We start from the raw sequence: 16,116 nt of genomic DNA on the forward strand, positions 1-16,116 counted from the left end.
CCCCTACCCACTCACCCACTCACCCTCATCCACTCACTCACCCACCCACTCACCCTCATCCACTCACCCACTCACTCACCCCCTACCCACTCACTCACCCCACACCCTCACACCCTCACCCCCTACCCACTCACCCACTCACCCTCATCCACTCACTCACTCACTCACCCACCCACTCACACCCTCACTCACCCCATACCCACTCACTCACCCACTCACAACCTCACTCACTCACTCACGCACCCACCCACTCACTCACACCCTCACCCCCTACCCACTCACCCACTCACTCACCCTCATCCACTCACTCACCCACTCACTCACCCCATACCCACTCACTCACCCACTCACAACCTCACTCACTCACTCACGCATCCACCCACTCACACCCTCACCCTCTACCCACTCACCCACCCACCCACTCACCCTCATCCACTCACTCACCCACCCACTCACCCTCATCCACACCCACTCACTCACCCCCTACCCACTCACTCACCCCACACCCTCACACCCTCACCCCCTACCCACTCACCCACTCACCCTCATCCACTCACCCACTCACTCACCCCCTACCCACTCACTCACCCACTCACAACCTCACTCACTCACTCACGCATCCACCCACTCACTCACCCACCCACACCCTCACACCCTCACACCCTCACCCCCTACCCACTCACCCACTCACCCTCATCCACTCACTCACTCACCCACCCACTCACACCCTCACTCACCCCCTACCCACTCACTCACTCACCTCACACCCTCACCCCCTACCCACTCACTCACCCCCTTACCCACTCACTCACTCACCCACCCACTCACACCCTCACTCACCCCCTACCCACTCACTCACTCACCTCACACCCTCACCCCCTACCCACTCACTCACCCCCTTACCCACTCACCCACTTACCCACCCACCCACTCACCCCCTACCCACTCACTCACTCACCTCACACCCTCACCACCTACCCACTCACCCACTCACTCACCCCCCTACCCACTCACCTCACACCCTCACCCCCCTACCCACTCACCCACTCACTCACCCCCTTACCCACTCACCCACTTACCCACCCACCCACTCACCCCCTACCCACTCACACCCTCACCCACTTAGCCACCCACCCACTCCCCACACCACTCACCCACCCACCCACCCCGTCACCCCCCACAGTGTAACCCCACACTGCACGTGGCTCCATACTTCACCTCTCGTGACTCTGGGGCTCTGGGGACGTCGTGTCCCGGGGCAAGAGCGGTCACCGCCACCACCCCCCCTCTCCCCCCCATCCTCTCCGCTCTCCCCCCCTCTCTCTCTACGTCTCTCTGTCTCTCTCTCTCTCTGTCTCTCTACGTCTCTCTCTGTCTCTCTGTCTCTCTGTCTCTCTCTACGTCTCTCTGTCTCTCTGTCTCTGTCTCTCTCTCTACGTCTGTCTCTCTCTCTGTCTCTCTCTCTACGTCTCTCTGTCTCTCTCTACGTCTCTCTGTCTCTCTCTCTCTACGTCTCTCTCTCTCTCTACGTCTCTCTCTCCCTCTACGTCTCTCTCTCTACGTCTCTCTGTCTCTCTCTCTGTCTCTCTGTCTCTCTCTCTACGTCTCTCTGTCTCTCTGTCTCTCTACGTCTCTCTCTCTCTCTGTCTCTCTCTGTCTCTCTCTCTACGTCTCTCTGTCTCTCTCTCTACGTCTCTCTCTCTCTACGTCTCTCTCTCTCTCTGTCTCTCTCTCTCTGTCTCTCTCTCTCTACGTCTCTCTGTCTCTCTCTACGTCTCTCTCTCTCTGTCTCTCTGTCTCTCTCTCTACGTCTCTCTGTCTCTCTCTCTCTACGTCTCTCTCTCTCTCTACGTCTCTCTCTACGTCTCTCTCTCTGTCTCTCTCTCTGTCTCTCTCTGTCTCTCTCTGTCTGTCTCTCTCTGTCTCTCTCTATGTCTCTCTCTCTCTCTACGTCTCTCTCTCTGTCTCTCTCTCTACGTCTCTCTCTCTCTCTACGTCTCTCTCTACGTCTCTCTCTCTGTCTCTCTCTCTCGCCCGCCCGCTCTCCTGCACCGAAAATTTTTGTTACGTTTTGACCCCAGTTAACTTCATGCGGGCTGCGTGCGTGACGACCGGCGACGGATTATCCCCGGGTAGCAAAAGTATCGAATGTTATCAATTCCGGTTGGAGCGATTCTTCGCTCGCTCTGTCGCTTGCAGTACTTTGGCGAGCGCGTGCGTGCGTGTGTGTGCGTGTGTGTGCGTGTGTGTGTGTGCGTGTGTGTGTGCGTGTGTGTGCGTGTGTGTGTGCGTGTGTGTGTGTGCGTGTGTGTGTGTGTGCGTGCGTGTGTGTGTACCGCCTTCGACTTTTATGAACGACCGGGGTTGTTTGACGGTCAGCGAATTGTCGCGCTATCTGCGTCGGCATAGCAAGTGGCAGGAAAAAAAAACCACACAATTACTTTCCTGTGCAAGTTACGGCATTTGAATATTTGGGTGTTTTTAAAAAAAAAAAATTTGTATTTAGGGCCCTCTTTTTATAGCACATGCTACAGGCCCACCGGGCCCCCGTCCGCACCAGCTTCATCCGGCACTGGTAAACACGTGCCCGTGCTTTATTCCAGATTTGAAGTTTCCGTGGCTGCAAGAAAACTAACTCGTATGGTTCTTATAACTGAAACCGTGTTTTTTTTGTTTTAACAAGGATTCATGTTTACCGCATTGACCACAACGCCTGCAGTCAACATTTCAAACTAAAAACACCAACACACGCACAGCGTGATAATATGACGGCGGTGGCATTGTCCTTGAAACTGATTTGGTCCACGCCGAGGGACGGCTTTCTTTTGGAGCCTCGACCCAATTTGGTGCTCGACCAGAGGACGCCAAAAGGCGTCTAACACAGCTCAAAGACAAATTCCGCTATAGAAATAGGTTTTTACCCTTTTAACTGGCACAAAAACTGACACCTTTATTCAAGGCATCATGTTTGCAATGACCACAACACAAGCAGTCAAAATGCAAACAAAAAAGAGACAACTCTGATGATAATATCGGCACTGTCCTTGAATTTGATTGGTCCACACCCGAGACGGCTTTTCTTAGAGCCTAGTCTCCATTGGTGTTGGACCAGAAGACGCCAAAAGGCGTACAACTCAAAAACAGCGCCACCATCAGAGTTTTGAGGGCTCGGGGTGAGCCTTTACATCATGAGACCTCCTTTGCCAGAAACAAGATATAGGAATAGGTTTTACCCTTTTAACTGGCACAAAAACTGACACCTTTATTCAAGGCATCGTGTTTGCAATAACCACAACACAAGCAGTCAAAATGCAAACAAAAAAGAGACAACTCTGATGATAATATCGGCACTGTCCTTGAATTTGATTGGTCCACACCCGAGACGGCTTTTCTTAGAGCCCTTTAGTCTCCATTGGTGTTGGACCAGAAGACGCCAAAAGGCGTACAACTCAAAAACAGCGCACTATCAGAGTATTGAGGGCTCGGGGTGAGCATTAACATTATGAGACCTCCTTTGCCAGAAACAAGATATAGGGTGTGGACCAATCAAATTCAAGGACAGTGCATAATATTATTATCAGAGTTGTCTCTTTTTGTTTGCATTTTGACTGCTTGTGTTGTGGTTATTGCAAACACGATGCCTTGAATAAAGGTGTCAGTTTGTGTGCCAGTTAAAAGGGTAAAAACCTATTCCTATATCTTGTTTCTGGCAAAGGAGGTCTCATGTACAATGCTGCTAGTAAAGTAATGAGGGCTCGGGGTGAGCATCTACATCATCATTAGACCTCCTTTTGCCAGTATCAAATTATAATAATAGGGGTGGTTTTCCCCCTTTTTTCTGGCAGCAAAACTGAAACCTTTTTTTTTTAACAAGGATTCATGTTTACCGCATTAGCCACAATACCTGCAGTCAAAATGCAAACAAACAACATACTATGATACTATTTGTGGCATTGTCCTTGAAACTGATTGGTCCACACCAGAGATGGCTTTCTTTTTGAGCCTCGACCCAATTGGTGCTCGACCAGATGACGCCAAAAGGCGTTAACACAGCTCAAAGACAATGCCGCTAGCAAAGTAATGAGGGCTCGGGGTGAGCATCTACATCATCCTCCCTCCGTCTCTCCCTCTGTCTCTCTGTCTCTGTGTCTCTCTGTCTCTCACTCCGTCTCTCTGTCTCTCCCTCTCTCTGTCTCTCTGTCTCTGTGTCTCTCTGTCTCTCACTCCGTCTCTCTGTCTCTCCCTCTCTCTGTCTCTCTCACTCTGTCTCTCCGTCTCTCTCTCTCTGTCTCTCACTCCGTCTCTCTGTCTCTCTGTCACTCCGTCTCTCTGTCTCTCTGTCTCTCTCCCTCTCTGTCTCTCTCTCTCTGTCTCTCTCCCTCTGTGTGTCTCCTCTCTCTCACTCCGTGTCTCTGTCTCTCTGTCTCTCCCCCTCTCACTCCGTCTCTCTGTCTCTCTCCTGTCTCTCTCCTCTCTCTCTCACTCCGTCTATCTCCGTCTCCCCATCTCTCTCTTTCTCCCTCTCTATCTACCCTCCCTCTCCCTTCCTCTCTTCTCTCTCCCTCCCTTATCTCTCCCCCAGTCTCTCCCCCAGTCTCTCTCTCTCTCTCAAGTCAGCCGGGTTCACAATGGCCACGTCACGTCGCACACACGCACGCAGGCTGTGCAGTGACCCTGTTGACCGCAGGCAGGCTTGAACCAGCTTGACTTGCTTACGGCATTCTAAAACTAAACGATTCAACTGCCTTCGTTTGTAGCAGGTGCAAGGCCCCAATGAGCTGCTGTGTTAGCACCGCTTTGTCAGAGGCGACCGCCTTGCCATCACACGACGTGGTAGCAGCTCTGCCACGTGGCTGATAGCATCAGCAGCATCATCATCAGCAGCATCATCAGCATCACGTGGACAAATGCTCTTAAACTTGCGATGTGAATTCTGCAGATCCACAGAGACTCACAGAGACCCACACTCATAGAGACCCACATTCAGAGACCTACACTCAGAGAGACCCACAGAGACCCATACTCATAGAGACCCACAGAGACCCATACTCAGAGACCCACGAAGATCCACACTCATAGAGACCCACAGAGACCCACATTCATAGGGACCCACAATCATAGAGACCCACATAGACCCACACTCATAGAGACCAACACTCATAGAGACCCACATAGACCCACACTCATAGAGAACCACACTCATAGAGACTCATAGAGACCCACACTCATAGAGACTCATAGAGACCCACACTCATAGAGACCCACACTCATAGAGAACCACACTCATAGACCCACACAGACCCACAGAGACCCACAGAGACCCACAGAGACCCACACAGACCCACCCTCACAGAGACCCACACAGACCCACACCCACAGAGACCCACAGAGACCCACGCAGACCCAGACCCACAGAGACCCACACAGACCCACATCCACAGAGACCCACAGAGACCCACAGAGACCCACACAGACCCAGACCCACAGAGACCCACAGAGACCCACACAGACCCAGACCCACAGAGACCCACACAGACCCACCCTCACAGAGACCCACACAGACCCACATCCACAGAGACCCACACAGACCCACAGAGACCCACACAGACCCACACCCACAGAGACCCACAGAGACCCACACAGACCCACACTCACAGAGACCCACAGAGACCCACACAGACCCACAACTCACAGAGACCCACAGAGACCCACAGAGACCCACAGAGACCCAGAATCACAGAGACCCACAGAGACCCAGAATCACAGAGACCCAGAATCACAGAGACCCAGAATCACAGAGACCCAGAATCAGTATTTATACTGCAGGAGGGATCCTCAGCACTATAAAGCTCTTTTGTCTCAGATGTCCAGTAGGAGGCACAGCGTTACAACAACAAGAAACACAATTACGACAGTAGTTCAAATTACAAATACAATAACTAAACCATCCTCCATCCTACCAGGCAAAGCCCCGCTGAGCTAATTAACTTATTTGTTCAGAAGCCACCCTTGACATCGCCAAATTGATAGCAGCTCAACAAAGTGGCCCCATCGTTTGGGACATTCATAGCAGCCAAAATAATCAAAATAATCTCAACGCGTGACGTTCATTCTGAATGTGGTGGGAAAAAAGCTGAAAAAAATATCCACGCAGTGACCACCACGGGGAGAGAGAGACACGCAGACTCCAAATATTCAGCAGCAGCGGCATGCATGGTCAGTGGTCTGGATCAAACCCACGACCCCGTGCATACCGGGCGACGTAGTTAACATCTAGCCACTGGTGATGATAATGATGAGAGAGACACGCAGACTCCAAATATACAGCAGCGGCGGGCACGGTCACTGGTCTGGATCAAACCCACGACCCCCTGTATACTGGGCGAGGTAGTTAACATCTCCTAGCCACCGTGGTGATGATGAGAGAGATGCAGACTCCAAATATTCAGCAGCGGCAGGCATGGTCAGTGGTCTGGATCAAATCGACGACCTCCTGTATACCGGGCAAGGTAGTTAACATCTATCCACTGTGGTGATGATAATGATGAGAGAGAGACACGCAGACTCCAAATCTACAGCAGCAGCAGGCACGGTCAGTGGTCGGGATCGAACCCACGACCCCCTGCATACCAGGCGAGGTAGTTAACATCTCCTAGCCACCGTGGTGATAATGATGAGGGAGAGACACGCAGACTCCAAATCTACAGCAGCAGCGGGCATGGTCAGTGGTCTGGATCAAACCCACGACCCCCTGCATACCGCGCTAGGTAGTTAACATCTCATAGCCACTGTGGTGATGATGATGATGAGAGAGACGCAGACTCCAAATATTCAGCAGCAGCGGGCATGGTCAGTGGTCTGGATCGAACCCACGGCCTCCTGTATACCAGCCGAGGTAGTTAACATCTCCTAGCCACCGTGATGATGATGAGGGAGAGACACGCAAACTCCAAATATACAGCAGCGGCAGGCATGGTCAGTGGTCTGGATCAAACCCACGACCCCGTGCATACCGGGCGAGGTAGTTAACATCTAGCCACTGGTGATGATAATGATGAGAGAGACACGCAGACTCCAAATATACAGCAGCAGCGGGCATGGTCAGTGGTCTGGATCGAACCCACGACCCCGTGCATACCAGGCGAGGTAGTTAACATCTCCTAGCCACTGTGGTGATAATGATGAGGGAGAGACACGCAGACTCCAAATCTACAGCAGCAGCAGCAGGCATGGTCAGGGTTGGGGATTGAACTCACGACCCCGTGCATACCAGGCGAGGTAGTTAACATCTATCCACTGTGATGATGATGATGGTGAGAGAGACGCAGACTCCAAATCTACAGCAGCAGCGGCGGGCATGGTCAGTGGCCGGGATCGAACCCACGACCCCGTGCATACCAGGCGAGGTAGTTAACATCTCCTAGCCACCGTGATGATGATGATGAGGGAGAGACACGCAGACTCCAAATCTACAGCAGCAGCGGCGGGCATGGTCAGTGGCCGGGATCGAACCCACGACCCCCGTGCATACCGGGGGCGGGAGAAGATAACATCACGCCACCACGATGACGAGAGAGAGAGAGGAGAGAGAGAGAGGAGAGAGAGGAGAGAGAAAGAGGAGAGAGAGAGAGAGAGAGAGGAGAGAGAGGAGAGAGAGAGAGAGAGGAGAGAGAGAGAGAGGAGAGAGAGAGAGGAGAGAGAGAGAGGAGAGAGGAGAGAGAAAGAGAGAAAGAGAGGAGAGAGAGAGGAGAGAGAGAGAGGAGAGAGAGAGAGAGAGAGAGAGGAGAGAGAGAGAGGAGAGAGAGAGAGAGAGAGAGAGAGAGAGAGAGAGGAGAGAGACGCAAACACCAAATATGCAAAGAGGCGTCGTCAGTGGTCGCGGTCGGACCCACGACCTCCCCCCGTTCCCACCGCGGTGCCCCCTGAAATAAGCAAAGAAAGCCAGCGGCGCGGGTTCGAAGTCGCATCGTCAATTCCCAAGCCCTGGGGGAAAAGCGGGTTCACGGTCCCCGGACTTGGCCAAGATGGCAACAGCGGCGGAGTTCGAAACGGGGTCACGTGCCAAGGACGGCGTTACATTTCGATTCGAAGCTTTCGTGACTGCGGGGAATTCACGGTCTTTTTTTTTCCTCGACGTTAAGGACGTTCATATATGCTTAGTTCTTTCGGTAAAGTCACCACGTTGAAGGGAAACAACAAAATAATAAAAAATATATAAAACAATAAAAAAAATTCTCACGACGTTTCGACCATAACTCAAACGGTCGTCTTCAGGTGTGAATTTTTATTGTTTTATATATTTTTTATTGTTTCCCTTCAACGTGACTTTACCGAAAAAACTAAGGAATATGAATTACTGCAGTCACGAAAGCTTTAAATCAAAAGTTAAGGACGTTGTTAAGGGCGTTGAGAGAGGAGGAAAAAAACCCGGCACTTTTCGTCAAATGTCCTTGCTGTGGTTTTCGCACCTGATGATGATTGCTGCTTTGTGTTGCAGTCGAAACGTCGTGAGAATTTTTTATTGTTTGGTATTTTTATTATTTTATTGTTTCCCTTCTAACGTGGTGGTGACTTTACCGAAGGAACCAAGAATAATAATTTTATTGTTTTACAATAATTTTATTGTTTTATATATTTATATTATTTTAATATTTCCCTCCTACGTGGTGGTGGTGGTGGTGGTGACTTTACCGAAAGGACCCAGAACAAGGACGGCATTGTCGACCAAAAGTCAGGCAGAGGCGCGTGGACCGTATCCAGCAGCGACCTCCTGCCTCCCGAGTAAAAAAAATAATAAAATAAAATTAGTTTTGGGGAGAGGGAGTATTCACCACATCGCAGGGGACCGTGGTTTTTTTTTTTTGGCGTGTTCGCCTTTAATGATTTATTTAAATGCCGGTATCGAAGCTGTGAAAAAATAAGGAATTTTTGCGTGGGGTGGATGGGGTGGGGGGGTGGGAGGTTTACCCTTTTCGTCTGCCGGCAATTAATGGGGAGCCGTGCTCAGATGTTCAGGTGGCCAACGTAGGGCGACGGCTTTTGCGAGGGTAAGCGGATCGCCGCTTTGACCACACACAACTCCTGGGTTACTGCCGTCCTGAATGGGGGGGGGGGGGGTATAAAAACCTGCTCCGATTTTTATTTTTTTTATTTTTATTTTCCCCCCCCCCCATCGGACGTACGATGCTCGGTGAAGAAGCGAAGTTGTGGTTCGTTGTTAAACCAGCCCATCGTCGTCGTCGTCATCGTCGCGTGGAAAACGTAGAGCACCGGGCAAATGCCCTCGCACGGCGTGACGTCGATTCTAAATGCGGTGCCCGCGACGGGGAGAGAGATAGAGAGAGAGAGAGACGCAGACACCAAATACACAGCAGCAGCAGCAGCAGCAGGCATTGTCAGGGTCACGGTGGTCGAACTCACGACCTCCTGTACACCGGGCGAGGGAGTCAACATCTGTCGGGGTCACGGGGTCACGGGGTCGAACTCACGACCTCCTGTACACCGGGCGAGGGAGTCAACATCACTCAGGGTCACGGTGATCGAACTCACGACCTCTTGTACACCGGGCGAGGGAGTCAACATCTCTCGGGGTCACGGGGTCGAACTCACGACCTCCTGTACACCGGGCGAGGGAGTCAACATCTCTCCGGGGTCACGGGGTCGAACTGACGACCTCCTGTGCACCGGGCGAGGTAGTCAACATCTCTCAGGGTCCAGGGGTCGAACTCACGACCTCCTGCACACCAGGCGAGGTAGTTAACATCTCTCGGGGTCACGGGGTCGAACTCACGACCTCCTGTACACCGGGCGAGGTAGTCAACATCTCTCAGGGTCACGGGGTCGAACTCACGACCTCCTGTACACCAGGCAAGGGAGTCAACATCACTCAGGGTCACGGTGATCGAACTCACGACCTCCTGTACACCAGGAGAGGTAGTCAACATCTCTCAGGGTCACGGGGTCGAACTCACGACCTCCTGTACACCGGGCGAGGTAGTCAACATCTCTCAGGGTCACGGTGATCGAACTCACGACCTCCTGTACACCAGGCGAGGTAGTCAACATCTCTCAGGGTCACGGTGGTCGAACTCACGACCTCCTGTACACCAGGCGAGATAGTCAACATCTCTCAAGGTCACGGGGTCGAACTCACGACCTCCTGTACACCAAGCGAGGTAGTCAACATCTCTCGGGGTCACGGTGGTCGAACTCACGACCTCCTGTACACCAGGAGAGGTAGTTAACATCTCTCAGGGTCACGGTGATCGAACTCACGACCTCCTGTACACCGGGCGAGGTAGTCAACATCTTTCAGGGTCACGGTTATCGAACTCACGACCTCCTGTACACCAGGAGAGGGAGTCAACATCTCTCAGGGTCACGGGGTCGAACTCACGACCTCCTGTACACCAGGCGAGGTAGTCAACATCTCTCAGGGTCACGGGGTCGAACTCACGACCTCCTGTACACCAGGCGAGGTAGTCAACATCTCTCAGGGTCACGGGGTCGAACTCACGACCTTCTGTACACCGGGCGAGGTAGTCAACATCTCTCGGGGTCACGGGGTCGAACTCACGACCTCCTGTACACCAGGCGAGGTAGTCAACATCTCTCAGGGTCACGGGGTCGAACTCACGACCTTCTGTACACCGGGCGAGGTAGTCAACATCTCTCGGGGTCACGGGGTCGAACTCACGACCTCCTGTACACCAGGCGAGGTAGTTAACATCTCTCAGGGTCAGGGGGTCGAACTCACGACCTCCTGTACACCAGGCGAGGTAGTTAACATCTCTCAGGGTCACGGGGTCGAACTCACGACCTCCTGTACACCAGGAGAGGTAGTCAACACCTCTCAGGGTCACGGGGTCGAACTCACGACCTCCTGTACACCGGGCGAGGTAGTTAACATCTCTCGGGGTCACGGGGTCGAACTGACGACCTCCTGTACACCAGGCGAGGTAGTCAACATCTCTCAGGGTCACGGGGTCGAACTCACGACCTCCTGTACACCGGGCGAGGTAGTCAACATCTCTCAGGGTCACGGTGGTCGAACTCACGACCTCCTGTACACCAGGCGAGGTAGTTAACATCTCTCGGGGTCACGGGGTCGAACTCACGACCTCCTGTATACCAGGCGAGGTAGTCAACATCTCTCAGGGTCACGGTGATCGAACTCACGACCTCCTGTACACCGGGCGAGGTAGTTAACATCTCTCGGGGTCACGGGGTCGAACTGACGACCTCCTGTACACCAGGCGAGGTAGTTAACATCTCTCAGGGTCACGGGGTCGAACTCACGACCTCCTGTACACCAGGCGAGGTAGTCAACATCTCTCAGGGTCACGGTGGTCGAACTCACGACCTCCTGTACACCGGGCGAGGTAGTCAACATCTCTCGGGGTCACGGTGGTCGAACTCACGACCTCCTGTACACCGGGCGAGGTAGTTAACATCTCTCAGGGTCACGGGGTCGAACTCACGACCTCCTGTACACCAGGCGAGGTAGTTAACATCTCTCAGGGTCACGGGGTCGAACTCACGACCTCCTGTACACCAGGCGAGGTAGTCAACATCTCTCAGGGTCACGGGGTCGAACTCACGACCTCCTGTACACCAGGCGAGGTAGTCAACATCTCTCAGGGTCACGGGGTCGAACTCACGACCTCCTGTACACCGGGAGAGGTAGTTAACATCTCTCAGGGTCACGGGGTCGAACTCACGACCTCCTGTACACCGGGAGAGGTAGTTAACATCTCTCAGGGTCACGGAGTCGAACTCACGACCTCCTGTACACCAGGAGAGGTAGCTAGATGTTATCTCTCTCGCCTGGTGTACAGGAGGTCGTGGGTTCGACCCCCGTGACCCTGCGAGATGTTAACTACCTCGCCTGGTATACAGGAAAGTCGGGGGTTCTATCCCAACTCTGCCAGTGCCTGTGTTGTATATTTGGAATGCACGTCTCGCTCTCTCTCTCTCTCTATTCCTGCGGTCGCGTGGATTATTCTCTGGGTCCTCCGCTATTTCGCTCCACAACCCCACGCAGAAGACTGAGAATACAAACGCCACGCAGGACGGTGGGATACTGCTTGTTAACCACTCCCCCGTCCGTGTCCCCCTCTCTCTCATCCCTCTCTCTCATCCCTCTCTCTCATCCCTCTCTCTCATCCCTCTCTCTCATCCCTCTCTCTCATCCCTCTCTCTCATCCCTCTCTCTCTCATCCCTCTCTCTCTCATCCCTCTCTCTCTCATCCCTCTCTCTCATCCCTCTCTCTCTCATCCCTCTCTCTCTCATCCCTCTCTCTCATCCCTCTCTCTCTCATCCCTCTCTCTCATCCCTCTCTCTCATCCCTCTCTCTCATCCCTCTCTCTCATCCCTCTCTCTCATCCCTCTCTCTCATCCCTCTCTCTCATCCCTCTCTCCCATCCCTCTGTCTCATCCCTCTCTCTCATCGCTCTCTCTCATCCCTCTCTCTCATCCCTCTCTCTCATCCCTCTCTCTCATCCCTCTCTCCCATCCCTCTCTCTCATCCCTCTCTCTCATCCCTCTCTCTCATCCCTCTCTCTCATCCCTCTCTCTCATCCCTCTCTCTCATCCCTCTCTCTCATCCCTCTCTCTCATCCCTCTCTCTCATCCCTCTCTCTCATCCCTCTCTCCCCCCATCTCCCCCCTCTCCCCCCACTGCCCCCCACGCCCCACCCACAGCCATGCACCGTGTCTGTGCGTGCCGCCTCTCCCCCATCCTCCCTTCCCTCTCCCCGCGCTCTCCCCTCCTCCCCCCTTCCCTCTCCTCCCTCTCCTCCTCCACTCACCGCCCTGGGGGGCTGGGAGCCCGAGGAGGCGGTGGAGGGGGGCGGCTCCGGGTGGCCTCCTCCTCCCAGCTCCGTAGCTTGAGCCTGGGGAGCGGTGGCGGAGGCGGTGGAGGCGGTGGAGGCGGTGGTGGAGGCGGTGCACTCCGCACCGCCGCCGCTCCGCTGTCGTCGCCCCTGGCTGCCGAGTCCTTCCTCAGCGGCAGCTCTTCCAACTACGTGGAGGAGATGTACTTAGCCTGGCACCGCGACCCGTCCAGCGTGCACAAGGTGGGTGGGTGGGGTGGGTATGGGTTGGGTCTCTGTGTGTGTGTCTCTCTCTGTGTCACCCTATGACGTCTCCTGGCCAAACCCCAGTTTGGCGGAGCCAGGAGATTGAATCTCTACCATCGGGGTTCCTCCAGAAGCAAACAGAAAGCCGCTTCGTGTGGCCACGTGGAATGTTCGAACGCTCACTGCGGAGGAGAGGCTGCCACTCCTCTGTCGGGAGCTGGACCGGTACCGCCTGGATCTCTGTGGTATTCAGGAGGTCCTCTGGACCGGCTCTGGCTCCTGCCACCATGAGGGGTGGACAGTCCTATACTCGGGGCAGCAGACTGCCAAACAACAGGGTGTGGCTCTTCTTCTGAACAAAATAATGAAGGGCGGTGAGGTGTGGGAAGCTGTAAGCCCCAGGCTACTTTGGGCTCGCCTTCCCATCAACCGGAGGCGATGAGTGGTGGTCGTGGTTACTTATGCCCCCACCGAATATGAACATCAGTGGAGGGATGCAGGCAAGGCCGATGAGTCGGATGCCTTCGATGACCTGTCACAGGTGCTAGCTAAAGTGGCCGCTTGGGATAGAGTCATCATGTTGGGTGGCTTCAATGCCCGAGTTGGTAATGATGCTGGCACCTGGTCTGGAGTGATTGGAAGGCATGGGCCGGATCAGCTCAATAACAACGGCAGGAGGCTGCTAGACTCCTGTGCAGCCCATGGGCTTGTAATCACCAACACGCTGTTGCAGCCTCAGCGCTTCCACACAACATCATGGATACATCCTGGGTTCAAACAAGAACATCTGCTGGACTACATTGTGACGGAACAGCGGATTCGGGGCCATGTTCTTGACACCAGGACCTACCGTGGAGATGATCTTCCCACTGACCATCGACTTGTCATCTGTAAGATGCGCCTGACATTCTTCCACTCCGGTGGTGGGTGTACACCCGGGACCCAATTCAAACCCACAGTGGACTTGTCTCAGCTGATGAAAGTTGCAGCGAGTATTTCATCGTCGCTTGCGGCTGGGTTTGCATCGTCCCCCACTCCTCCTGATGTCGAGGGTAAATGGGCGAGGTTTTGGACTGTCACTCACGCAGCTGCAATGGCTGCTTTGGGTACGCGGTCCAGACCTCCCCTGAGACCCTGGCTGACGGAGGAGGTGTTCAGGCTGGCCGAGAAAAATCGACAGGCCCACTCCCACCGTCTACAGAATCCCACGTCAGAGAATGAGGAGGCTTACCGCAGCCTTCGCTAGAGGTTCGGAGAGCCGTGAGGCGCTGCAAGGATGGGTGGTGGTCGCGGGTTGCTGAGGAGATGGAGTCTGCCTCAGTGGCCCGTGATCACAAATCTCTATTTAACTCCATCAGAAAAGTTACTTTCAGCGCCACACCAATCACCATCATTAGGGGAAAAGAACGGTGATCCAATCTCATACACCCAGGAACAGGTTTGCAGATTTGCTGAGCATTTCCTTGAGGTCCTGGGGGAGGGGAAAATCCCTCAGCCAGAAAACATCGTGGCACAAAGTGAGGATGACCCTGCTGAGGCTGCGGTGCCTCAGATGTTGGAAGAGGAAGTCACCCTCTGTGAGTGGCTGCCTGAGGTGCCATCTGTTGAGGAAGTACTGAAGGCGATCCGGAGTCTTGAGACCAGGAAAGGCAGCAGGCAGAGATGATCTCCCAAGTGAAATTTTGAGGGAGGGTGGCGTTTGTGCACAGACTGCCCTATATGAAATCATAACAACAGTCTGGACCACTGGACGGGTTCTGCAGGATTTGAAGGATGCCCTGGTGGTCCCCCTCTTTAAGAAGGGGGACCGCACAGACTGTAACAACTACAAGGGCATCTCACCCCTCAGTGTGCCGGGAAAGGTCCTGGCAAGGATTATTCAACATCGCCTTGCCAGGCACGCTGAGGAGAGGCTTGCGGAGCCCCAATGCGGTTTCAGGAAAGGGCGGTCCTGCACAGATGCCATATTTTCTGTCAGTCTGCTGCAGCAGAGGTGTAGGGAATTCCAACAAAACCTACATCTCTGCTTTATTGACCTGGTCAAGGCCTGTGATACCATCAGTAGGCCTTGGCTCTGGGTTGTTCTTCGTGCTTTCAGAGTCCCTGACTCTCCGCTCACGATCATTAAGGGCCTTCATGATGGTGAGAGGCCCGGGTAAAACTACGTGGCCGAGAGCCGGAGCCATTCCCTGTACACCTTGGGGTGCGACAGGGATGTCCTCTGGCTCCCACATTATTTAACATCTATTTTGACCACGTATTTCATGAAGCCTTCCATGGCTGTACCGAAGGAATCTCCATCTGGTACAGATACAATGGGAGGCTGATCGATGACCGGGTGCGGTGAAGGGATGGCTCCCTATTGCTCAACCACGTTATGTATGCCGATGATCTGGTAATTCCTGCTCACTCAGAGGAGGAGTTGGAGGCGCTGCTGCTGAAATTGGAGCGTGCCACTAAGAGATGGGGCCTTACCATCAGCCCCACCAAAACTAAGCACCTGCCTGTGCATTTTGTACCATCGGACACTCCACCCCCACAACTCCCAATCGGTGATGGGGCAGTTGTGGAGAGAGTGGAGAGTTTCCCATACCTGGCCAGTGTGCTAATGACCGGGTCCGGTTTGACAGCAGAGGTCTCACTCCGAATCAGTCGAGCGGCATTATCTTTTCATCGGTTGCGCAACCTTAAGCTACGTGGTCTGTCGCTCCACATGAAGCTTCAGGTCTTCTCGGCCACGGTCATTCCCTCCCTTCTCTACGCTTGTGAAACGTAAACCCCCCCCCTAATGGAACATCTTCGCCGGTTAGAAACATTTAGGCTGGCCTGCCTAGGGTCCATCCTAGATTGAAACCTACGGGCTGGATTGTGTGAGGAGCTCACAAATCCTTAGCCAGTGGCTAAAACACAGCAAGTTGTCACAGTAGGGGGCACAGGTGGTTCAAGTCGTCTCAGTCAGTCGACCCATAGCACCTGCTGGGTCTGCCCAGTGACCTCCTGCCAGCGGGTGTTCGAGGCTTCACGTGGCCTCAACGT

The 16,116-nt window shown here is 53.8% G+C and overlaps 1 protein-coding gene across 2 annotated transcripts in view; it reads left to right on the forward strand.

Annotated features, from left to right (window-relative positions):
- Positions 1 to 16,116, forward strand: part of LOC116937525 (2-oxoglutarate dehydrogenase complex component E1-like) — a 159,658-nt gene that overhangs the window by 20,460 nt on the left and 123,082 nt on the right. For both annotated transcript variants that reach the window (XM_076054890.1, XM_076054889.1), the window contains exon 2: positions 12,704 to 13,077. In XM_076054890.1, the coding sequence (XP_075911005.1) occupies positions 12,706 to 13,077 (372 nt within the window). In that variant the 5' untranslated portion in view covers positions 12,704 to 12,705. The remainder of the gene's footprint in view (positions 1 to 12,703; positions 13,078 to 16,116) is intronic.

Source organism: Petromyzon marinus, chromosome 68 (genome assembly GCF_048934315.1).
Source record: "Petromyzon marinus isolate PM22_M1 ecotype Great Lakes invasive population chromosome 68, UKy_Petmar_22M1.pri1.0, whole genome shotgun sequence".
NCBI classification, from domain to species: domain Eukaryota; kingdom Metazoa; phylum Chordata; class Hyperoartia; order Petromyzontiformes; family Petromyzontidae; genus Petromyzon; species Petromyzon marinus.